At 46.1% G+C, this 26,287-nt stretch overlaps 1 protein-coding gene across 1 annotated transcript in view; it reads left to right on the plus strand.

Moving 5' to 3' along the window:
* The window catches only part of myo16 (myosin XVI), a 773,985-nt gene that overhangs the window by 377,494 nt on the left and 370,204 nt on the right, over positions 1 to 26,287 (plus strand). The window contains exon 12 of the mRNA XM_067986709.1: positions 3,017 to 3,082. Within this exon, the coding sequence (XP_067842810.1) occupies positions 3,017 to 3,082 (66 nt within the window). The remainder of the gene's footprint in view (positions 1 to 3,016; positions 3,083 to 26,287) is intronic.

The raw sequence follows: 26,287 nt of genomic DNA on the forward strand, positions 1-26,287 counted from the left end.
ATTGAAAACTCTGCTGCCTGTACCCTATCCTGCACCAATTCTCGTTAACCCATCAACCCTGTCATCTCTGACCTACATTGGACATGGTCCCCCAGCACCTCAAATTTAAAATGATCTCCTTTCCTTTGTGTGTAATTACCTTGATGGCCTTGCCTTTCCCTATCCATGTAACCTCCTTTAGCCCTACATCCACCCTCACCCAACCCCACCTGAATTCTCCATTCCTCTGACTCCTGCCCTCTTGTGTATCCGTCCCTCTCTTTGTCCCACCATTGGCGGACGACCCTTCAACTGTCTTAGCTCCAGTCTCGATTGCTCTAGCTAACCCCTTCTGCCATTGATCCTTTAAGACCCTCCTTAAAACTCACCTCTTGGACCAAGGATTGGCCCTTCTTTGGCTCAACATCATTTTTTTTTGAATTGGACCTCTGTGTAGCACCTTGGGATGTTTTTCTATGTTAATGGTGCTATGTAAAGAAAAGTTGTTGCTACACAGTTGAATGCCTGTGTGACATTCATTTAGTAGGGCAATGCTATATGAACATTATGGTACTAGCCATAAGTTCAGGGAAAGCTTCTAGTCTTACTGTCCCTCACACTCTTAATACTTTTTCTCCCAAGTATGTCAAGGATGACATCCTCGAATGGGGTCAAGGACTAGAACTGCTTTGTCCAATTGATTATATAATCTCTTGCCCTGCAAGCCAAAAAATAGTATTGAGACATTGTAAGTGTATAAACTGCTGACAGTATTATTGCATCTTCATGGCCATGATAGTGGTGCAAATTGAACATATATCATCCTGTTAGCTTGACTGGTGTGAACCACTTTAAGGATTATTGTTGCCCACACAGGTTGGCAACTACATTTGCTCACTCTAACTTTCTCATACTCCATTATTTCTCTTCATGCTAAACATTCATTGTACTGGTTCTCTCATGCCAGTACTATACTGGCTAGCCGCCACTTATTGGTCAGCATGTTCCATCAAAAAGGATTTAAAGTTTGGCAGAATAGACTTTATTACATGTCTGATTGTGGCCAGTGCTTATGATGCATAACTGCAGACTTACTTTGCAATTCACATTATGCTGTGCAAGTTTCTTGTGACTAATGTGTCTGAACAAGCAGATTTTTATTTTAGAATCGGAACGCACTCAGAGTCACGCTGAAAAATCTGTTAATCACTTTCTGACAGCCTTATTTCCTTGTTTACTGTACACGTTCATACCTGAAATGTCTGCAGGGATTCTCCTGATCAGCCATGGTGTTAATGGCTAAAAAAGACTGTTCACGCTGTTTCTCTAAGGTTTCCATCAATATTCTGCTGAAATTATGGCAGGCAATTGGGGGAACCCTGTAGAAATTCTCACCCTCCCAAATTCTTGTCAAAATATGGGCCAATGAGTTAATCAATTATGGAATGAACTATAATTTGGAGCAGCGAATAGTGACACCGTTGAAAATTCAAAATCCTGACTCTGTAGGGATAAAGTGATATGAGTTTTAAAAACAGAAAAGCATCTATTCGTAACCTCATTGAAATCCAAGATGGCAGAAAATCATATTCAGTATGATGGCTCCAGCTTTTTAAATGGATTCCTAATATCCTTGTTGTGCATGTTCCATACATATTACTAAATACTGCACTAGGATCTGGGTAAGAAAAAATGGTAATAAAACAAATAGGGCCATAGTACAAAAAAATGTTAAGATGTCTAAAAATGTTAAAAAGACAAATCTAAAGTCACTGTAGCTGAATGCACGAAGCATTCATAATAAGATAGACAAATTAACAGCGCAAATGGATGTAAACGGACACAATATAATTGCGATTACGAAGACAGGGCTGCAGTGTGACCAAGGCTGGGAGCTGAATATCCAAGGGTATTCGATATTTAGGAAGGACAGGCAAAAACGAAAAGGAGGTGGGGTGGCATTGTTAGTAAAGGATGAAATCAGAGCAATAGTGAGAAAGGATATTGGCTCAGAAAATCAAGATGTAGAATCAGTCTGGGTGGAATTAAGAAGCACCAAGGGGCAGAAAACATTGGTGGGAGTTGTCTATAGGCCTCCATACAGTAGTGGTAATGTAGGGGATGGTATCAAACAGGAAATTAGAGATGCATGTAACAACGGTACTACAGTAATCATGGGTGACTTTAATCTACATATAGACTGGCCAAACCAAATTAGCAATAATACCGTGGAGGATGAATTCCTGGAATGTGTACGAGATGGTTTTTTAGACCAGTACGTTGAGGAGCCAACCAGGGAACAGGCTATCCTAGATTGGGAATTGTGTAATGAGAAGAATTTAATTAATAATCTTGATGTGCAGGGTCCTTTAGGGAATAGTGACCATAACATGATAGAATTCTTCATTAAGATGGAAAGTGAAGTAGTCCAATCCGAAACTTAGGTCCTAAATCTAAACAAAGGAAACTACAAAGGTATGAGGAGTGAGTTGGCTATGATAGATTGGGAAGCTTCATTAAAAGGCATGACAGTGGATAGGCAATGGCTAACATTTAAGGAACGAATGCATGAATTGCAACAATTATAATTCCTTTCTGGTGCAAAAACACAAAAGGAAAAGCGGCCCAACCATGGCTAACAAAAGAAATTAAGGATAGTATTAGATTCAAAAAGGAGTCATATAAAGTTACCAGAAAAAGTAGCAAGCCTGAGGATTGGGAGCAATTTAGAATTCAGCAAAAAAGGGCCAAGTCACTGAATATATTTAAGAAGGAGCTCGATAGATTTCTAGACACAAAAGGCATCAAGGGATATGGGGAGAGAGCGGGAATATGGTATTGAGACAGAAGATCAGCCATGATCATATTGAAAGGCGAAGCAGGCTCCAAGGGCCAAATGGCCTACTCCTGCTGCTTTTTTCTATGTTTCTATGTTTCTATGTTTCAACTGATATTTTTCCTGCAGGACCACAAGTCTCCCTTCGCACAATGCCTCATCTGGTTACTGTCATTAATCCATTGACTTATTTTTTTTCAGACTTACATTGGACACATTTTGCTGCTGGTAAATCCGTATAAAGAACTTCCAATTTATTCCACCATGGTAAGTACCATTTTTTTTAAATTTAAATTACACAGTAGAGCACATTTTCTGAGTTAGCTCTCCCTGCACAGAGCCCCACTGGATTGGTCGCAGTTCAGACCATTTTGCGTAGAGGTCAGCAATGTCACACTGCCCTGCTGAATTAATAGTTCCAAGATTAATATTGAGAGCACCGTGATTTATAAGTGCTACTGCCACACCTGAATCTCCAATCTAAGCTCCCATTGAGCAAGACTCTCCATTTGGATTGGGGAGTCTCAATTTCGATTCGAATAAATACAGTAATTTTTTCTCCCCATGCTATTGGGTTAAATGGGCATTCAGTAGTGTATCATTGGCCTGGAATTTCCTGCAACGGCTGATTGGCAAGTTATGCCATAAGTCATGCTGGTTTGCATGCCGATCTTCCCAACCTGAACTTACGCCATAAAAATTTCCTGGAAAACTAATATGCTTACGTGCAGCAAACATAGCAGCATTCCACGGACCTCAGAAGCAGCATGACCAATGGTGGGCCCTGGGAATCTTGGGTGGAAGCTCTATAAAACGTTCAGAACAGACATCTCCTGCCATGATGCCTCACACACCTTTCCTCCTCCCTCTGCACCTCCTCCATAATAATGAATAGGAGAATTCGCAGTGGGAAGCCATTGTAGCTATATTGCTTTTCTTAATGCGTTGGGAGTGATGGGGGTCCTAAAGATATCGGCTTCAGACACTCACAGGACTCTGATCAGAAAAGCTGAAGATGTTAGTAAGAGACAACCAAAAAAGAAATGGAAAAAAATCAATTCCAAATGCAGAAATGAAGCTGCAAAACTTGAATAGTCCTCCCAGACGGAGAATGATGTGACAGCCATAAATTACACTGCTAGCGGGTGACCTTGAACCCACCTACAACTGAATTTCTTGAGTTTTCTTTTATTTGTTCATGGGATGTGGGCGTTGCTGGCAAGGCCAGTATTTATTGCCCATCCCTAATTGCCCTTGAGAAGGTGGTGGTGTGCCACCTTCTTGAACTGCTGCAGTCAGTGTGTTGAAGATTCTCCCAAAGTGCTGTTAGGTGGGGAGTTCCAGGATTTTGACCCAGCGACGATGAAGGAATGGCGATATATTTCCGGCGATATTTGCTGCATACCACGAAAAACTAGCAGAAATCCAGGAAATTCGCTCTTGTTGATGTTTTGAATGAGGGTGGGGTTTGGGTGGAGTTCTCAGTGAAGCAGCACTGAAGTCCCAGGAAATAACAGAGTGTCATGAAAAATGTCTTAACTCACTTTCACCATACTTTCCTTGGACTTTTTGCACTGGAAAATGGCATTACGATGTAGATATGCCATTGTTATGGTGCAAGTTTCCAGGAAATTCCAGAAACTTTCCAGCCATTTTTAAAAATTTATGTTTCTTTGCTTACTTTTTCTTCCTTAGGCGATAAAAATTTTGCTTCTGCGAGCCCACGTACCCGGCATATGATGAACTCCCAGCCTGCGATTTTCTGTCCATTAGTTTTACCCCACCGTAAACCTATATTCCTTCCTGCCCTTGTGCCTGTTCCTTTTTTTGGGAATCATTCCCAATTTGGGTGCTGTCTCCCTCTCTATCTTGTGAAGTGTGAGGATTCGACATCTACTCCTGAAGTGATGTATGAAGCTGAGTACTACAGGAGATAGGATTTTCTGAGCTTGCAAGGTTGCATGGATTGAGCTATCTCACCCAAGGTAAGGCCGATTGGCCCATTACGGTAGTTGTCTCTGGAACTTGCTGCAAGAGTAAGAATGGAATGCTAAGGAATGGATAAGAGCTGGGATCCCCCAGCGAAATTGGATAAGAAGGTAAGGAACTCTCAGCCTGATGGCCAAAATATCCCACGTTAAAACATTAAAACACAACATTAAAAAAAATCACCAGCGATCCTCCCAATAACTCAGCAGGGTTAGAAGTCAGTATTTCAGCAAAACGGACCATGGTTCCTGGTCATGGTTCCCACTCCTGATTATTATCCAGCAACCCCTGCTGAAGTGTGTGCATGTGCGTGCGAGTGTGTGTGTAAAAGAGAAACTGTAATGTTCCCATGGTTTAATAGCCCACCAACATTCACTGGCAAGGCTTACACATGAATAATGACAACTTGGCCAAAGTACCAGAAGATGACTCACCTGTGGAACAGCATACCAGCAAGGAGGGGAGAGGAAATAGCTTTGAAATCTACAATTTTCTGAGATTGATCTGAGAATCTTCGTTGATTATTAATTACTGAGAAATAGGCATTCTCCTATTTTTCATTAAAGGGCTTTGCCTCCCTAATACACAACTTATACAGATCAGCTGCACAGCCTAACCTGGACATTTAGGCCCCGATTATAACTGCCCCCACCTGGTAGAAACTGGGCGGGGTGGGGGCAGTTAAAATAACTCCCCCCACCGTACCGAGATCGTGCTCTCGGGCTACGTTTGACTTTTTCAGCAGGCCTGTGCATAATTGGTTGGCAGGCTACACCTGGAGTCCCGCGCATGTAGGTGACCCAAGCCGGAACTGGACATTCATTGTCAATATTCACTCCCCTTGCTTGTGTGCAGGAATTACAACAATTATTCATTCCTGTCTGGCACAAAAATAAAACAGGAAAGGGGGCTCAACCGTGGCTTACAAAAGGAATTAGGGATAGTATTAGATCCAAAGAGGAGGCATATACAATTATCAGAAAAAGCTGCAAGCCTGAGGATTGGGAGCAGATCAGAATTCAGCAAAGGAGGACAAAGAGATTGATTAAGAGGGGAAAAATAGAGTATGAGGAGTAAACTAGCAGGGAACATAAAAATTGACTGTAAAAGCTTCTATAAATATGTCAAGAGAAAAAGATTAGTGAAGACAAATGTTGGTCCCTTACAGTCAGAAATGGGGGAAATTATAATGGGGAACAAAGAAATGGCAGAACAATTAAACACATACTTTGGTTCTGTCTTCACAAAGGAGGACACAAATAACATGCCAGAAATGTTAGGGAACCAAGGGTCTAGTGAGAGGGAGGAACTGAAGGAAACCAGTATTAGTAAAAAAAATAGTGCTAGGGAAATTAATGGGGCTAAAGGCTGACAAATCCACAGGGCCTGATAATCTACATCCCAGAGTACTAAAGGAAGTGGCCCTGGAAATAGTGGATGCATTGGTGATCATCTTCCAAAATTCTATAGACTCTGGAACAGTTCCTACAGATTGGAGGGTGGCAAATGTAATCCCACTATTTAAAAAAGAAGGGAGAGAAAAAACAGGGAATTACAGACCAGTTAGCCTAACATCAGTCGTGGGGAAAATGCTAGAGTCTATTATAAAGGATGTGATAACAGAACACTTAGAGGGCATTAACGGGATTGGACAAAGTCAGCATGGGTTTATGAAAGGGAAATCATGCTTAACAAATCTACTGGAGTTTTTTGAGGGTGTAACTAGTAGAATAGATAGGGGAAAACCAGTGGATGTGGTGCATTTGGATTTTCAGAAGGCTTTTGATAAGGTCCCACACAAGAGGTTAGTGTGCAAAATTAAAGCACATGGGATTGGGGGGAATATACTGGCATGGATTGAGAATTGGTTGACAGACAGGAAACAGAGAGTAGGAATAAACGGGTCTTTTTCCGGGTGGTAGGCAGTGACTAGTGGGGTACCGCAGGGATCAGTGCTTGGGCCCCAGCTATTCACAATATATATCAATGATTTGGATGAGGGAACTAAATGTAACATTTCCAAGTTTGCAGACGACACAAAGCTGGGGTGGAATGTGAGCTGTGAGGAGGATGCAAATAGGCTCCAATGTGATTTAGACAAGTTGGGTGAGTGGGCAAGAACATGGCAGATGCAGTATAATGTGGATAAATGTGAGGTTATCCACTTTGGTTGTAAAAACAGAAAGGCAGATCATTATCTGAATGGTGATAGATTGGGAAAAGGGGAGGTGCAACGAGACCTGGGTGTCCTTGTACACCAGTCGCTGAAATTGAGCATTCAGGTGCAGCAAGCAGTTAGGAAGGCAAATGGTATGTTGGCCTTCATTGCAAGAGGATTTGAGCAGGGATGTCTTACTGCAGTTATACAGGGCCTTGGTGAGACCACATCTGGAGTATTGTATGCAGTTTTGATCTCCTATCTGAGGAAGGATGTCCTTGCCATGGAGGGAGTCCTTGCCAAAGGTTTACCAGACTGATACCTGGGATGGCAGGACTGACATATGAGGAGAGATTGGGTCGACTAGGCCTATATTCACTAGAGTTTAGAAGAATGAGAGGAGATCTCATCGAAACATATACAATTCTAACAGGACTAGACAGACTAGATGCAGGGAGGATGTTCCTGATGGCTGGGGAGTCCAGAACCAGGGGTCACAGTCTCAGGATAGGGGGTATGCCATTTAAAACCGAGGTGAGGAGAAATTTCTTCACTCAGAGGGTGGTGAAGCTGTGGAATTCTCTACTGCAGAAAGCAGTGGAGACCAAGTCATTAGATGTATTCAAGAAGGAGATAGATATATTTCTTAATGCTAAAGGGATCAAGGGATATGGAGAAAAAGTGGGAACAGGGAACTGAGTTAGACAATCAGCCATGATCATTTTGAATGGTGGAGCAGGCCCGAAGGGCCGAATGTCCCACTCTTGCTCCTATTTTCTATGTTTCTATGTTACCAAGGTGGAGGACACCTGCATCAGGTGCAGTCGATATACCCACCTTTGTTCCATATCAGTATTGAGAGGGTTTTAAGTGGAGGCGAGAGAGATGGAAGGGTTTAGGGAGGAAGTTCCAGAAAGAGGGGCTGAGGTGACAGGGTGGTGCAAGCAAAGGGAGGCCGGAATGCACAAGAACATGTAGTCAAAGGACTGAAGGGTGTAGAAGGTGATATAATGCTGGAGGAGGTTGCAAAGATAGCATGGGGCCGGGCTGCGCAGGGATTAAAAGGTGAGGATGAAGATCTAAATTGAATGCATTGGGAGAGCGGTAATAGATAAGAAGTGGAATTTGACAATGCTGCTTGATAATGGACAAGGTGTAGAATTTGAAGTTACCCGTTGGTAATATTTAAGATGGAGAATTCATAGGAACATAGTAACAGGAGTAGGCCATTTAGCCTCTCGAGCCTGTTCCACCATTCAATGAGATCATGGCTGATCTGTGACCTAACTCCATATACCCGCGTTAGCCCCATATCGCTTAATACCTTTGGTTAACAAAAACCTATCAATCTCAGATTTAAAATTAGCAATTGAGCTAGCAACAACTGCCTTTGGTGGAAGAGAGTTCCAAACTTCTACCACCCTTTGCGTGTAAATGTGTTTCCTAACTCCAGGTTATAGTCCAACAGTTTTATTTGAAAATCACAAGCTTTCGGAGGCTTTCTCCTTCGTCAGGTGAAGTGTGGGATTCCTTGAATGTTACCGCATTTATAGTCAGAGAACAATACCTGGTGATTACAGATAATCTTTCCAACTGCCCGTTGTCAAGGCAACCAAAGATTATCTGTAATCACCAGGTATCCATAGACATTCCCCTGTCCACTACTTTAGTCACCTCTTCAAAAAAATTCAATCAGGTTCGTCAGGCATGACCTACCCTTTACAAATCAATGCTGGTAACTGATCAACTGAAAATTTTACGGTGTTCAGTCACTCTATCCTTAATTATAGACTCTAGTAATTTCTCAACAACAGATGTTAGGCCAACTGGTTTATAATTCCCTGGTTTCCCTCTCTAGCCATTCTTAAATAACGGAGTGACATGTGCAATTTTCCAGTCTAAAGGAACGGTTCCTGAATCAAGAGAACTTTGGAAGATTATAGTTAGGGCATCAGCAATGTTCTCATCTACTTCCTTTGAAACTCTGGGAAGGAAACTATCTGTTCCTGGGGATTTGTCACTCTTTAGTGCCATTATTTTCCTCATTACTGTTAATTTGCTCACATTAATTATGGTGAGTCCCCATTCCTGATTCAAAATTAGTTTCCTTGGTGTGTCCGGCATGCTATCCTCTTCCTCTACTGTAAATATTGACACAAAGTAGTTATTTAACATGTCCGCCATTTCCTTATTTTCATTTATGATATCACCATTATCAGTTTTTAAGGGGTCCACATTGCTCTTGACCAATCTCCTTTTCCTAATATAATTGTAATTTATTTTGTGTTGATTTTGATATCTCTTGCAAGTTTCTCTTCATACTCCCTTTTTGTAGCTCTTACTATCTGTTTGTCACCCTTTGCCATTCCTTGTATCTCTCCCAATTGCCAGAATCTGTGCTATTTTTTGCATTTTGGTATGCTTTTTCTTTTAGTTTTATGTTGTCCCATACCTCTTTTGTCGTCCATGGTGGGTTTTTTTAGCAAGTAGAACTCTTGCCCCTTAGGGGTAAAAACTAGTTCTGTATCACATTAAATTCTTTTTTGAACCTCCACTGATCTTCTGTTGTTTTACCCATTGATAGATTTGTCCAGTTTACTGTGTAGACAGTCTCTGTCTCATCCCGTTGAAATCGGCCTTACCTAAATTTAGAATCTTAGTAACTGTTTTGGGTTTCTCCCTTTCAAACACAACGTTGAACTCGATCATATTATGATCGCTTTTAGATAAATGTTCATGCACCGTTAGGCTGTTAACTAAATCTGGCTCATTGCTCCTCATTAAATCTAATATAGCCTATCCCCTTCGCAGTAGATAAGATGGAGAAGTTGAATTTGTCACTTGCTAATAGATATGATGTACAATTTTAAGCTACCCTTTGATAATAGATAGGATGTTGGATTTGAAGGAACCCCTTGGTAATAGTAAAGATGTAGAATTTGAAACAGCCTCTTGGTAATAGACAAGATGTGGGATTGGTCCTCAGCTTTGGGTCAAGTAGGCTACAAATTTTTCATGTGGGAATTGTTTCAGAGGTAGATATAGGCAGCCTGGTTTTCGCTTTAATTTTATTCTTGGGACATGGGCAATGCTGTCAATGCTGCATCCCTAGTTATGCGAGACCTTAGTGCGCCTTCTGTAATTGTTTTTACAACTGAGCAGCCAATTCAGAGGTCATGGAACAGGAGCCACATGAATCACAACAGTCCAGTAGTTTTCATGATAATTTGTTTTTCTGGTGCCAGCCCCCAAATTACTAGATTAAATAAATCAATTTGACAACTTGCCATTGAGAGATTTGAACTCACAACCTGTGAAGTGCTAGTCCAGTACCAAAAACATTACATTACCGTATCCCTTGGTGATAGATAGGATGTCAGTTTTGACACTCATCTCTGGGTCAAGCAAGATGCCACAGTTTCACATAGACTGACCAAGTGGCCAGAGTGGGGAAAGGGCAAGAGAGTGGAATTCATGGTGGATAACAAAAACCTTGGTCATTGCAATGTTCAGTTCTAGGTGTGACTCATCCATGAGTTGACGGTGGACAGGCAGTCTGACAACACAGAGATAGTCAAGGGGTGGAGCCAGATGGGTGTCATCAGCAAGATGAGAAACTGTTGCTAGAGGTGTGCTGTCTGGGTTTGGGTAGGTAGGAATTGAACCATGTGAGTGCAGTCCCATGGAGCTGCATGAATGAGTAGAGTTGTTAAGAGAATGGTAGCATCGTCTTAGGAATACAATTCTGCAGAGAGGTCGAGGAGGACAAGGGGAGATGACTTACCACAGTCACAAAGGATGTCATTCATTGTGTTTGGTAGAGTTGGCTTAGTATTCTGAGAGGGGCGGAAACTGGATTGGATGGATCTGAACAGAGTTGTCAGAGAGCTGGGAGGCAATAATGCATTTGAGAGCACAGGAGAGAAAAGAAAGATTAGAGGTAAAAGTTGGAGAGGACCAGTGCTTTGAGGGTAGGTTATTGGGGGAGGGAAGTGATGACAGAAGTTTTAAAAAGAGAGATGATGCCTGAGCAAAGCAAGCCATTAACAATGGTAAATGACACTGAGACCAAAGAGAGATAGTTGAGTGATCAAGAGTTGAGTGGGAAGAAGATCAAGCCTGCAGGATGTGTGTCTTTTGGAGGAGATTGTCCTTATCCTACGGGATGGTCCTGGAGTAGTAGGTGATTTTGGCTGAGGATAATGAAGCACAGTAAAACTTGATGTGGTTGAGCCAAATCTGGCAATCGATGTCGAGATCTAATGTAAATCGAGTATTCAAGTTTGGGGCCTCTAGTTTGAGGGACTGCAGATGGGACTGTACTGGGGGAATTGCTGGGGTGGGAGATGGTGAAAGATTTAATGGGAAAAAAGGGACATCAAAGGCAGAGACAAGGGAATTATTAATGGGGTGTTTTGATGAGTGGAAGGCCAGAGTTGAGGGTGTTGTAATTTGAAAGTAAATTAGTGAGGGGGCTGGGTAAGAATTTTTTTAATGATTTATTTCAAGAATATTTATTTGCTTGCAAGGCAAGATGGCACATAATAGAAGTGAGCAAACATTAATAGGATTATGAGTGCTGACTGGCTGCCGTTTACCACCGTTGTGATTCTGGTGGGCCCAATCCACCTTCGGCACCATGAGGTCCCTGCATGTAAGCCAGCGATGTCCAGGACAGCGGTGGCTAACCAGTGCCATTAGCTGCTTCCTCCCTTACTTGGCACACCAGTGCCGCTGAGAAGGGAGTGGTCATCAGCCTCTTAAATTTTGTACCTCCTCCCCTGAGTCCTTGCAGTAGGTGTAAGATAAAAATGAATTCTTAACTTGGAGAGTGGCATTCAAGAACTTAGGGTGATCAGATCCTCAGTTTTGGGAGCTGGCCTGATGCGTCATCTTCCGTTCCTTCTTTACCCATGTTCCTAGACATCCTGTGACATCTGCTCTTCTTCAGAGTTCCTTGAGTCTAGGTGCACAACTTATTTTAGGTGTCATGCCTTCTTTATACCTTATCTCTGCTTTCATGTCTACAACAGACAAGCCCCGATTAAGAAAGGGATAGATTAAAGTCTTCTGTAGTTATTGTTTTGTCCAATCTATTCGAGTAGTGTCAATTTAAAGGCATTACTTCACCACAGCTATGGGTTTGTTGATACAGTTCCTTCAGACAATTGGCTATGCCATTGTGGTGCTTTATGTGGCTTCGACACCTATTTGCTTTGAAGTGTCAGCCTTTTCTCAGAAGCTTCTACACATAGTAGACAAGCAGTTCATCATGCTCTCTGACGTTACTGTAGGACCAGAATCTCTTCATAGGGCCACAGTACCTGGGCAGTAAAACTAGTTACTCTCGCTCCAGACTGCCCGATTCAACAGCAGTTTTGCTGATTACAAACCTGGCTTTGCCTTCCTAGTGCTAGTTCAGGTGCTTAACTGCCTTCTAATTGCAGTTCAGAAACGATTAAGGAGTGCTTGGTGGGGGAGAGGGATTAGTGTTTTTTCTCTTTTCATGAGGTGACCGTTCTGTGTGGGATATACAGCCTACATTTTAGCCCCCAGACTGCAAACAGGAAAATCATGATTAAACTAGCAAGCTTTATTACTGCTAAAAATCTAATAGTGATTCACAGTTTACCCCTGATTAGCGCACCAGTAGGATATGTCGCTCGGGATGATTCAGTCGTTGCAATTTCGGGTACAAAATACATGGACATACTTCAGTTTGTTCAACAGGTGGCGCTGTTGTAAGAATCTGTAACCTGGAAGTTGCTGTGTTTTTGTACCAGGTGCTTAATGCATTGGTATCAAATTCTTCTCTCCATTATTTTAACAGAGGCATTAACCGTATAACACCACTCACCGTAATTTCCCAGCTATCTAAGCTCCTTTAGCGAATGTGAAAGGTACAGTATAAATGCAAGTTCTTTTGTTTTTCTGCTGCACTGGTGCCTTCGACGATGATGAAGAATTATCTGAGGTGCTGGTGACAAAATACTTGTGTTAACGAAAAGATTCGTGCTACATGGACAAAGGCAAAAATAATTCCACCCCACACTGGAAAAATATGCAATTTAAAGACTGAAACTGTATAAAGCCAGCACTTCTGTGTGCAGCATTTCAACAGCAAGTTTCAGCATTGGTAAAGAACCGCTCCTTTTGAAAGCAAAGTTGTTGTGCAATAATTGCAGCTTCAATGTTAGCTGCTGACATACTCCTTTAAGTGTATAATTTACATGGAATGGAACTGTCCTGTCTTTTACATTCATGAGGGGTGGCAAATCTCTCTGAATGGCTAAAACAGTCTCTTTATGAAGTAACCAAATGCTTATGGTAGGAGCACAGTTCAATTTTAATCCTTTTGAGAGTTTGATGTGTTATCTTAAAATATATCGTGGAAAAGAAAGAAAGACTTGCATTTATATAGTGCCTTTCATGACCTCAGGATGTCCTAAAGTGCTTTACAGCGAATGAAATTCTTTTGAAGTGTAGTCAATGTGGCAGCCAATTTGCACACAGCTAGGTCCCACATACAGCAATCAGATAATGTTTATAGTGATGGTGGTTGAGGGATAAATACCTTCTAGGTCACCAGGGAAAAGTCCCCTGCTCTTTCTCGAATATTACCGTTAGATCTTTTATGTCCATCTGAGAGGGTAGGCAGGGCTTCAGTTTAACATCTCATCCAAAAGATGTCACCTCCAACACTGTAGCACTCCCTCAGTACTGCACTGGAGTGTCAGCCTAGATTATGTGCTCAAGTCTCTGGAGTGGGATATGAACCCACAACCTTGTGATTCAGAGATAAGAGTGCTACCAACTGGGCCAGGCTGACACTGTAATACTTCAATGAGGATGTAAAGCAAACAAAGATGAGTGTTGAGTGTTGCGTTCTGGGAGATTACTTGATATGGTGCTTTTTACATTATTAGAAACAATAGAAGAGCAAGACATCAGTGTGCCACAGTGTGGGAATATATCTGTTAACTTTTCAACAGTTGTTCAGCTCATTATTTGTGTTTCATAGAGTCATAGAGTCATAGAAGTTTACAACATGGAAACAGGCCCTTCGGCCCAACATGTCCATGTCGCCCAGTTTATACCACTAAGCTAGTCCCAATTGCCTGCACTTGGCCCATATCCCTCTATACCCATCTTACCCATGTAACTGTCCAAATGCGTTTTAAAAGACAAAATTGTACCCGCCTCTACTACTGCCTCTGGCAGCTCGTTCCAGACGCTCACCACCCTTTGAGTGAAAAAATTGCCCCTCTGGACCTTTTTGTATCTCTCCCCTCTCACCTTAAATCTATGTCCCCTCATTATAGACAGCCCTACCTTTGGGAAAAGATTTTGACTATCTACCTTATCTATGCCCCTCATTATTTTATAGACTTCTATAAGATCACCCCTTAACCTCCTACTCTCCAGGGAAAAAAGTCCCAGTCTATCCAACCTCTCCCTACAAGTCAAACCATCAAGTCCCGGTAGCATCCTAGTAAATCTTTTCATCCTTACTGATGTTAGATTCTGTAGCAGGGCCAAAGTAATCACTTCAAGGACCAAAAGCTGCACTTGCTGCTTGGTGGCACAGTTAATTCCTCTGTGTAAGAAAGTTATTAATACAAAGAGCAGATTTCAGTTTGCACTTCTTACTTGCTCGTTACTGTGACATTGGGGGTTAAATTGGATAAGACCCGAATCTGGGTGCGGGCATCATGGTGCGCGATTAGCCCGCCTACGGTGGTCCCGATGCAGGCAGCACATTAGATTTGGGCTGCCACCACATTTACCTGACTGAAGCGCAGGATCGAGGCCTAGCTGCGATGTTCTCACCAGTAAGGGGGGGCCAAAATCTCACGTGAGCTGCTCGAACCTCTTAAAGGCAGCCTGCATCTCTTCAAGGCAGCTTGCACCATATATATATAAGTGCAAAATATAAGATACGGGTCTGCATGGAGTCTGAACGAGATCAGACATCGCACTTGTAAAACACAGATGCAGGTCCCTTCCCTATGGTTACAAACTGATGAGTTATGTTAAAACATTGAATAAAGGTTGTGCACTCCTAAATCCCACATCCTCCAATTTGCACACCAGACCTCACCAATCTGCCGATCTGAGTTTGTACCAGGCCTGCGGGAGACCGTGTACCAAGGTTCTCTGATGATGCACTAGAGGCCTTGGTGCAAGTGGTGGACAGAAGGAGGGGCATCCTATATCCGCAGGGGGGGACAAGAGGCCCTCCAGACATATGCTTCCGAGGCAGTGGGAGGCAGTAGGGGACAAAGTCAATGCCAGGCGCATAGCACCATGAACATGGAGGCAGTGCAGGAAGAAGTTCAATGCTTTGATACGAGTGGTCAAGGTGAATGATATCAAGTGTCAAGTGTCATCTCCTACCAACTCCACCACCAGCCACATCCACTGCTCCATGCACTACACCCCCCATCACCCACCTATCAACAAACTCTTTCAATCAGTACTCAACTCTTCAAATCAAATGCGTCCTCTCACCCTTGCACATTAACAATGTTTCAAGCCGCATACACACAACTCACAGGTCACACACACTGGCAGCTATTCAACCATGACAGGCACATCACCCAAACATCCTGCAGGACACTCACTGACACACATTCCGCTTTCTTGCAGGAGAAGTGGTGCTTAACAGAAGGCAGCAAGTGTCAGTGGCATTTAGCTCCCTGAGCCTGTTTCACCATTCAATGAGATCATGATGGACCTGTGACCTAACTCCATATACCTGCCTTAGCCCCGTATCCCTTAATACCCTTGGTTCACAAAAATCTATAAATCTCAGATTTAGAATTCACAATTGAGCTAGCACGAACTACTGTTTGCGTGTAGAAGCATTTCCTAACTTCACTCCTGCAAGTCCTGGCTCTAAATGTTAGGCTATGTCCCCTAGCCCTAGTATTCAAGTATAGGAGACTTCAAAAACAGTTACAACTGCATCAGCAGACAGAAGCAATAACTAACCTGTAAATCCTGCATGGTCCCTTTAAATAGCTCTGGTGGGGGGGTCCTTCAGGCACTCTAAGACAGGTTCAGATGGTTGTGGTTAAGACAGAGCGTTGGCTGCAGCGTTAAGTGCCAAAATGGTGTCCATCCCTTTAAATCAGTGTTGCTCACTAATTTAATGCATATTCTCCTTACGTTACATGGGTCTGCATGAACCTCTTTACCAAGATGGCGTCCAGCGCACGTTGTGCGCGTGCATTCCGGACGCCATTTTGGAACTTCAGGAGGCCGCGTAGCACCTATATAATGTGCGCAACACGGACGAATTTCTAGAGCATCGTGTCCCAGTAAAGCGCTCAATAAAATTACAGCATGTCAACTAGTATTAAAGGAAGTGCTACTCCAAGAAAAGCTTACTGAGTTTGTCAGTAAGAAGTAGCTGGTTTCAAGCTTTGAAACTTTGGGAGCTGCAAGGTACAAACTATCGTTACCCATTGCCTTTATGTTGAGATTAGAATGCAACAATTACACTCAGACCTTTTATCAGATTCGGTACATTGAACTGCATGGGTGGATGAAGCACAGCTGCCCCAGTTATGTTAGGTATTTTCAGCAGGCAGCTGCACATTTAACTCTTTGGTAGGAGAAGGAGGAGAAACGGTTAACCATTTTGCCACTTGCATGTGCAAGCTTATTTTTGCATTTTTTTTGGGTGGATCTTTGTCCTCGTTAAGGTGAAGAACATTAAGTGGTAGAAATTTCAACATTTTCCCATTTCGGACATCCAGGGTTCAATTTTTTGAAGCTTAATGTCTCACCTCGAGTTTGAGTTGTGTATGGGGGACAGTGTGGGTGAGTCATGGCACTTGATATTCTGGTCATTAATTGTAATTGTAAGCGCTGTGAGTCGGGCCTCTGCGCACAATTCTCCAGTGTGCACTCTCATTGATTGGGGAGACACTCAGGGAACACGAGCTTGCCAAAACACAGCACTGACACCTAAACACACAGCACCGACACCCAGACACACAGCATCAACACCAAAACACACAGCATCGACACCCAAACACACAGCACCGTTACCCAAACACACAGCACCGACACCCAGACACACAGCACCGACACCCAAACACACAACACCAACACCCAGACACAAAGCATCGATACCAAAACACACAGCACCGACACCCAAACACACAGCATCGACACCCAAACACACAGCACCGACACCCAGACACAAAGCATCGATACCAAAACACACAGCATCGACACCCAAACACACAGCACCGACACCCAAACACACAGCACTGACACCCAAAAAAACAACACCGACACCCAAACACACAACACTGACACCCAAACACACAGCAGCGACACCCAAACACACAGCACCGACACCCAAAACACACAGAACCGACACCCAAACACACAGCACCGACACCCAAACACACAGCATCGACACCCAAACACACAGCACTGACACCCAAACACACAGCACTGACACCCAAACACACAGAACCGACACCCAAACACACAGCACCGACACCCAAACACACAGCACTGACACCCAAACACACAGCATCGACACCCAAACACACAGCATCGACACCCAAACACACAGCACCGACACCCAAACACACAGCATCGACACCCAAACACACAGCATCGACACCCAAACACACAGCACCGACACCCAAACACACAGCATCGACACCCAAACACACAGCACCGACACCCAAACACACAGCACCGACACCCAAACACACAGCACCGACACCCAAAACACACAGCATCGACACCCAAACACACATCACCGACACCCAAACACACAGCACCGACATCCAAACACACAGCACCGACACCCAAACACACAGCATCGACACCCAAAACACACAGCATCGACACCCAAACACACATCACCGACACCCAAACACACAGCACTGACACCCAAACACACAGCACTGACACCCAAACACACAGCACTGACACCCAAACACACAGCACCGACATCCAAACACACAGCACCGACACCCAAACACACATCACCGACACCCAAACACACAGCACTGACACCCAAACACACAGCACCGACACCCAAACACACAGCACTGACATCCAAACACACAGCACCGACACCCAAACACACAGCACTGACACCCAAACACACAGCATCGACACCCAAACACACATCACCGACACCCAAACACACAGCACTGACACCCAAACACACATCACCGACACCCAAACACACATCACTGACACCCAAACACACAGCACTGACACCCAAACACACAGCACTGACACCCAAACACACAGCACCGACACCCAAACACACAGCACCGACACCCAAACACACAACACCGACACCCAAACACACAGCACTGACACCAGAACACGCAGCAGTGACTCCAGAACATAAAACACCGACACCAGAACACATAACACCGATATCAGAACACACAGCACCTAAATCAGAACACACATCACCGACAATCGAACAAACAACACCAACTCCAGGACACACAGCACCGATATCAGAACAGACAACAATAATATCAGAACACACAGCACCAATATCAGAACATAAATCACCGACACCAGAACACACAGCATCGACACAACAAACACACAGCACTGACACCAGAACACACAGCACCGACACAACAAACACACAGCACTGACACCAGAACACACAGCACCGACACAACAAACACACAGCACTGACACCAGAACACACAGCACCGAAACCCAAACACACAGTACCGACACCCAAACACACAGCACTGACACCCAAAACACACAGCACCGACACCCAAACACACAGCACCGACACCAAAACACACAGCACCGACACCCAAACACACAGCACTGACACCCAAACACACAGCACCGACACCCAAACACACAGCATCGACACCCAAACACACAGCACTGACACCCAAACACACAGCATCGACACCCAAACACACAGCACTGACACCCAAACACACATCACTGACACCCAAAACACACAGCTCTGACACCCAAACACACAGCATCGACACCCAAACACACAGCACTGACACCCAAATACACAGCACCGACACCCAAACACACAGCATCGACACCCAAAGACACAGCACTGACACCCAAACACACATCACTGACACCCAAAACACACAGCACCAACACCCAAACACACAGCTCTGACACCCAAACACAGCATCGACACCCAAACACACAGCACTGACACCCAAACAAACAGCACCGACACACAAACACACAGCACCGACACCCAAACACACAGCACTGACACCCAAACACACAGCACCGACACCAAAACACACAGCACTGACACCCAAACACACAGCATCTACTCCTGAACACACAGCACCGACTCCAGAACACACAGCACCGATTCCAGAACACACAGCACCGACACCAGAACACACAACACCGACACCAGAACACACAGCACCGACACCAGAACACACAGCACCGACTCCTGAACACACAGCACCGACTCCTGAACACACAGCACCGACTCCTGAACACACAGCACCGACACCAGAACACACAGCACCGATTACAGAACACACAACACTGACTCCAGAACACACAGCACCGACTCCTGAACACACAACACTGACTCCAGAACACACAGCACCGACACCAGAACACACAGCACCGACTCCTGAACACACAACACTGACTCCAGAACACACAGCACCGACACCAGAACACACAGCACCGACTCCTGAACACACAGCACCGATTACAGAACACACAGCACCGACACCAGAACACACAGCACCGACACCAGAACACACAGCACCGACTCCAGAACACACAGCAACGACTCCTGAACACACAGCAACGACTCCTGAACACACAGCACCGACTCCAGAACACACAGCACCGACACCAGAACACACAGCACTAACACCCAAACACAAAACACCGACTCCAGGACACACAGCACCGATATCAGAACAGACAACAATGATATCAGAACACACAGCACCAATATCAGAACATAAATCACCGACACCAGAACACACAGCACCGACACAACAAACACACAGCACTGACACCAGAACACACATCACTGACACCCAAACACATCGCATCGACACCCAAACACACATTACTGACACCCAAACACAGCATCGACACCCAAACACACAGCATCGATACCCAAACACACAGCACTGACACCGAAACACACATCACTGACACCCAAACACACAGCATCGATACCCAAACACACAGCACTGACACCGAAACACACATCACTGACACCCAAACACACAGCATCGACACCCAAACACACAGCACTGACACCCAAACACACATCACTGACACCCAAACACACAGCTCTGACACCCAAACACACAGCATCGACACCCAAACACACAGCATCGATACCCAAACACACAGCACTGACACCGAAACACACATCACTGACACCCAAACACACAGCATCGATACCCAAACACACAGCACTGACACCGAAACACACATCACTGACACCCAAACACACAGCATCGACACCCAAACACACAGCACTGACACCCAAACACACATCACTGACACCCAAACACACAGCATCGACACCCAAACACACAGCACTGACACCCAAACACACAGCACTGACACCGAAACACACATCACTGACACCCAAACACACAGCACTGACAACCAAACACACATCACTGACACCCAAACACAGCATCGACACCCAAACACACAGCATCGATACCCAAACACACAGCACTGACACCGAAACACACATCACTGACACCCAAACACACAGCATCGATACCCAAACACACAGCACTGACACCGAAACACACATCACTGACACCCAAACACACAGCATCGATACCCAAACACACAGCACTGACACCGAAACACACATCACTGACACCCAAACACACAGCATCGACACCCAAACACACAGCACTGACACCCAAACACACATCACTGACACCCAAACACACAGCATCGACACCCAAACACACAGCACTGACACCCAAACACACAGCACTGACACCGAAACACACATCACTGACACCCAAACACACAGCACTGACAACCAAACACACATCACTGACACCCAAACACACAGCATCGACACCCAAACACACAGCACCGACACTCAAACACACAGCATCTACTCCAGAACACACAGCACCGACAGCAGAACACACAGCACCGATTCCAGAACACACAACACTGACTCCAGAACACACAGCACCGACACCAGAACACACAGCACCGATTCCAGAACACACAGCACGAATCCAGTACACACAGCACCGACACCAGAACACACAGCACCGACACCAGAACACACAGCACCGATTCCAGAACACACAGCACGAATCCAGAACACACAGCACCGACACCAGAACACACAGCACCAACACCAGAACACACAGCACCGACTCCTGAACACACAACACTGACTCCAGAACACACAGCACCAACAGCAGAACACACAGCACCGACACCAGAACAAACAACACTGACTCCTGAACACACAGCACCGACTCCAGAACACACAGCACCGACACCAGAACACACAGCACCGACTCCTGAACACACAGCACCGACTCCTGAACACACAGCACCGACACCAGAACACACAGCACCGACTCCAGAACACACAGCACCGACTCCAGAACACACAGCACCGACTCCTGAACACACAGCACCGACACCAGAACACACAGTGGCGACTCCAGAACACAAAGTACCGACACCAGAACATACAGTAGTGACTCCAGAACACACAGCACCGACACCAGAACACACAACACCGACTCCAGAACACACAGCACAACTCCAGTACACACAGCACCGACACCAGAACACACAGCACCGACTCCTGAACACACAACACTGACTCCAGAACACACAGCACTGACTCCTGAACACACAGCACCGACTCCTGAACACACAGCACCGACACCAGAACACACAGCACCGACACCAGAACACACAGCACCGACTCCAGAACACACAGTACCGACTCCAGAACACACAGCACCGACACCAGAACACACAGCACCGACTCCAGAACACACAGCACCGACTCCAGAACACACAGCACCGACTCCTGAACACACAGCACCGACACCAGAACACACAGTGGCGACTCCAGAACACACAGTACCGACACCAGAACGCACAGTAGTGACTCCAGAACACACAGCACCGACACCAGAACACACAGCACCGACTCCAGAACACACAGCACCGATTCCAGAACACACAGCACGACTCCAGTACACACAGCACCGACACCAGAACACACAGCACCGACACCAGAACACACAGCACCGACTCCTGAACACACAACACTGACTCCAGAACACACAGCACTGACTCCTGAACACACAGCACCGACTCCTGAACACACAGCACCGACACCAGAACACACAGCACCGACACCAGAACACACAGCACCGACTCCAGAACACACAGCACCGACACCAGAACTCACAGCACCGACACCAGAACACACAGCACCGACACCAGAACACACAGCACCGACTCCTGAACACACAACACTGACTCCAGAACACACAGCACTGACTCCTGAACACACAGCACCGACTCCTGAACACACAGCACCGACACCAGAACACACAGCACCGACACCAGAACACACAGCACGACTCCAGTACACACAGCACCGACACCAGAACACACAGCACCGACACCAGAACACACAGCACCGACTCCTGAACACACAACACTGACTCCAGAACACACAGCACTGACTCCTGAACACACAGCACCGACTCCTGAACACACAGCACCGACACCAGAACACACAGCACCGACACCAGAACACACAGCACCGACACCAGAACACACAGTGGCGACTCCAGAGCACACAGTACCGACACCAGAACACACAGTATTGACTCCTGAACACACAGCACCGACTCCTGAACACACAGTACCGACTCCAGAACACACAGCACCGACACCTGAACACACAGCACCGACACCAGAACACACAGTGGCGACTCCAGAGCACACAGTACCGACACCAGAACACACAGTATTGACTCCTGAACACACAGCACCGAATCCTGAACACAGAGCACCGACACCAGAACACACAGCACCGACTCCTGAACACACAGCATCGACACCAGAACACACAGCACTGACACCCAAACACACATCTATTCCAGAACACACAGCACCGATATCAGAACAGAAATCACTGACATCAGAACACACAGCACCGTCTCCAGAACACACAGCACCGATTCCAGAACACACAGCACCGACTCCTGAACACACAACACTGACTCCAGAACACACAGCACCGACACCAGAACACACAACACTGACTCCTGAACACACAGCAGCGACACCAGAACACACAGCACCGACTCAAGAACACACAGTACCGACTCCAGAACACACAGCACCGACACCTGAACACACAGCACCGACACCAGAACACACAGTGGCGACTCCAGAACACACAGTACCGACACCAGAACACACAGTCGTGACTCCAGAACACACAGCACCGAATCCTGAACACAGAGTACCGACACCAGAACACACAGTAGCGACTCCATTACACACAGCATCAACACCAGAACACACAGCATCGACACCCAAACACACATCACTGACACCCAAGAACACAGCATCTACTCCAGAACACACAGCACCGACACCCAAACACACAGCACTGACACCCAAACACACAACATCTATTCCAGAACACACAGCACCGATATCGGAACAGAAATCACTGACACCAGAACACACAGCACCGACTCCAGAACACACAACATCTATTCCAGAACACACAGCACCGATAACGGAATAGAAATCACTGACACCAGAACACACAGCACCGACTCCAGAACACACAGCACCGACTCCAGAACACACAGCACCGACTCCTGAACACACAACACTGACTCCAGAACACACAGCACCGACACCAGAACACACAGCACCGACTCCTGAACACACAGCACCGACACCTGAACACATAGCACCGACTCCTGAACACACAATGGCGACTCCAGAACACACAGTACCGACACCCAAACACACATCACTGAGACCCAAACTCACAGCACCGACACCCAAACACACACCACTGACACCCAAACACACAGCACCAACACTCAAACACACAGCACTGACACCCAAACACACAGCACCGACACTCAAACACACATCACTGACACCAGAACACACAGCATCTACTCAAGAACACACAGCACCGACTCCAGAACACACAGCACCGACTCCAGAACACACAGCACCGACTCCAGAACACACAGCACCGACTCCAGAACACACAGCACCGACTCCAGAACACACAGTAGCGAATCCTGAACACACAGCACCGACACCAGAACACACAGCACCGACTCCAGGACACACAGCACCGACTCCAGAACACACAGCTCTGACACCAGAACACACAGCACCAATTCCAGAACACATAGCACCGACCCCTGAACACAAAACACTGACTCCAGAACACACAGCACCGACACCAGAACACACAGTACCGACTCCAGAACACACAGCACCGACTCCAGAACACATAGCACCAACTCCAGAACACACAGCACCGACAGCAGAACACACAGTAGCGAATCCTGAACACACAGCACCGACACCAGAACACACAGCACCGACACCAGAACACACAGCACTGACTCCAGAACACACAGCAGCGACTCCAGAACACACAGCACCGACTCCAGAACACACAGCACCGACACCAGAACACACAACACCGACACCAGAACACACAGCACCGACACCAGAACACACAGCACCGACTCCTGAACACACAGCACCGACTCCTGAACACACAGAACCGAATCCTGAACACACAGCACCGACTCCTGAACACACAGCACCGACACCAGAACACACAGCACCGACTCCTGAACACACAACACTGACTCCAGAACACACAGCACCGACTCCTGAACACACAACACTGACTCCAGAACACACAGCACCGACACCAGAACACACAGCACCGACTCCTGAACACACAACACTGACTCCAGAACACACAGCACCGACACCAGAACACACAGCACCGACTCCTGAACACACAGCACCGATTCCAGAACACACAGCACCGACACCAGAACACACAGCACCGACACCAGAACACACAGCACCGACTCCAGAACACACAGCAACGACTCCTGAACACACAGCAACGACTCCTGAACACACAGCACCGTCTCCAGAACACACATCACCGACACCAGAACACACAGCACCGACACCAGAACACACAGCAACGACTCCTGAACACACAGCACTATCACCCAAACACAAAACACCGACTCCAGGACACACAGCACCGATATCAGAACAGACAACAATGATATCAGAACACACAGCACCAATATCAGAACATAAATCACCGACACCAGAACACACAGCACCGACACCCAAACACACAGCTCTGACACCCAAACACATCGCATCGACACCCAAACACACATCACTGACACCCAAACACAGCATCGACACCCAAACACACAGCATCGATACCCAAACACACAGCACTGACACCGAAACACACATCACTGACACCCAAACACACAGCATCGATACCCAAACACACAGCACTGACACCGAAACACACATCACTGACACCCAAACACACAGCATCGACACCCAATCACACAGCACTGACACCCAAACACACATCACTGACACCCAAACACACAGCTCTGACACCCAAACACACAGCATCGACACCCAAACACACAGCATCGATACCCAAACACACAGCACTGACACCGAAACACACATCACTGACACCCAAACACACAGCATCGATACCTAAACACACAGCACTGACACCGAAACACACATCACTGACACCCAAACACACAGCATCGACACCCAAACACACAGCACTGACACCCAAACACACATCACTGACACCCAAACACACAGCATCGACACCCAAACACACAGCACTGACACCCAAACACACAGCACTGACACCGAAACACACATCACTGACACCCAAACACACAGCACTGACAACCAAACACACATCACTGACACCCAAACACACAGCATCGACACCCAAACACACAGCACCGACACTCAAACACACAGCATCTACTCCAGAACACACAGCACCGACAGCAGAACACACAGCACCGATTCCAGAACACACAACACTGACTCCAGAACACACAGCACCGACACCAGAACACACAGCACCGATTCCAGAACACACAGCACGAATCCAGTACACACAGCACCGACACCAGAACACACAGCACCGACACCAGAACACACAGCACCGACACCAGAACACACAG

The sequence above is a fragment of the Heptranchias perlo genome, chromosome 6 (genome assembly GCF_035084215.1).
Source record: "Heptranchias perlo isolate sHepPer1 chromosome 6, sHepPer1.hap1, whole genome shotgun sequence".
In the NCBI taxonomy this organism is placed as follows: Eukaryota; Metazoa; Chordata; class Chondrichthyes; order Hexanchiformes; family Hexanchidae; genus Heptranchias; species Heptranchias perlo.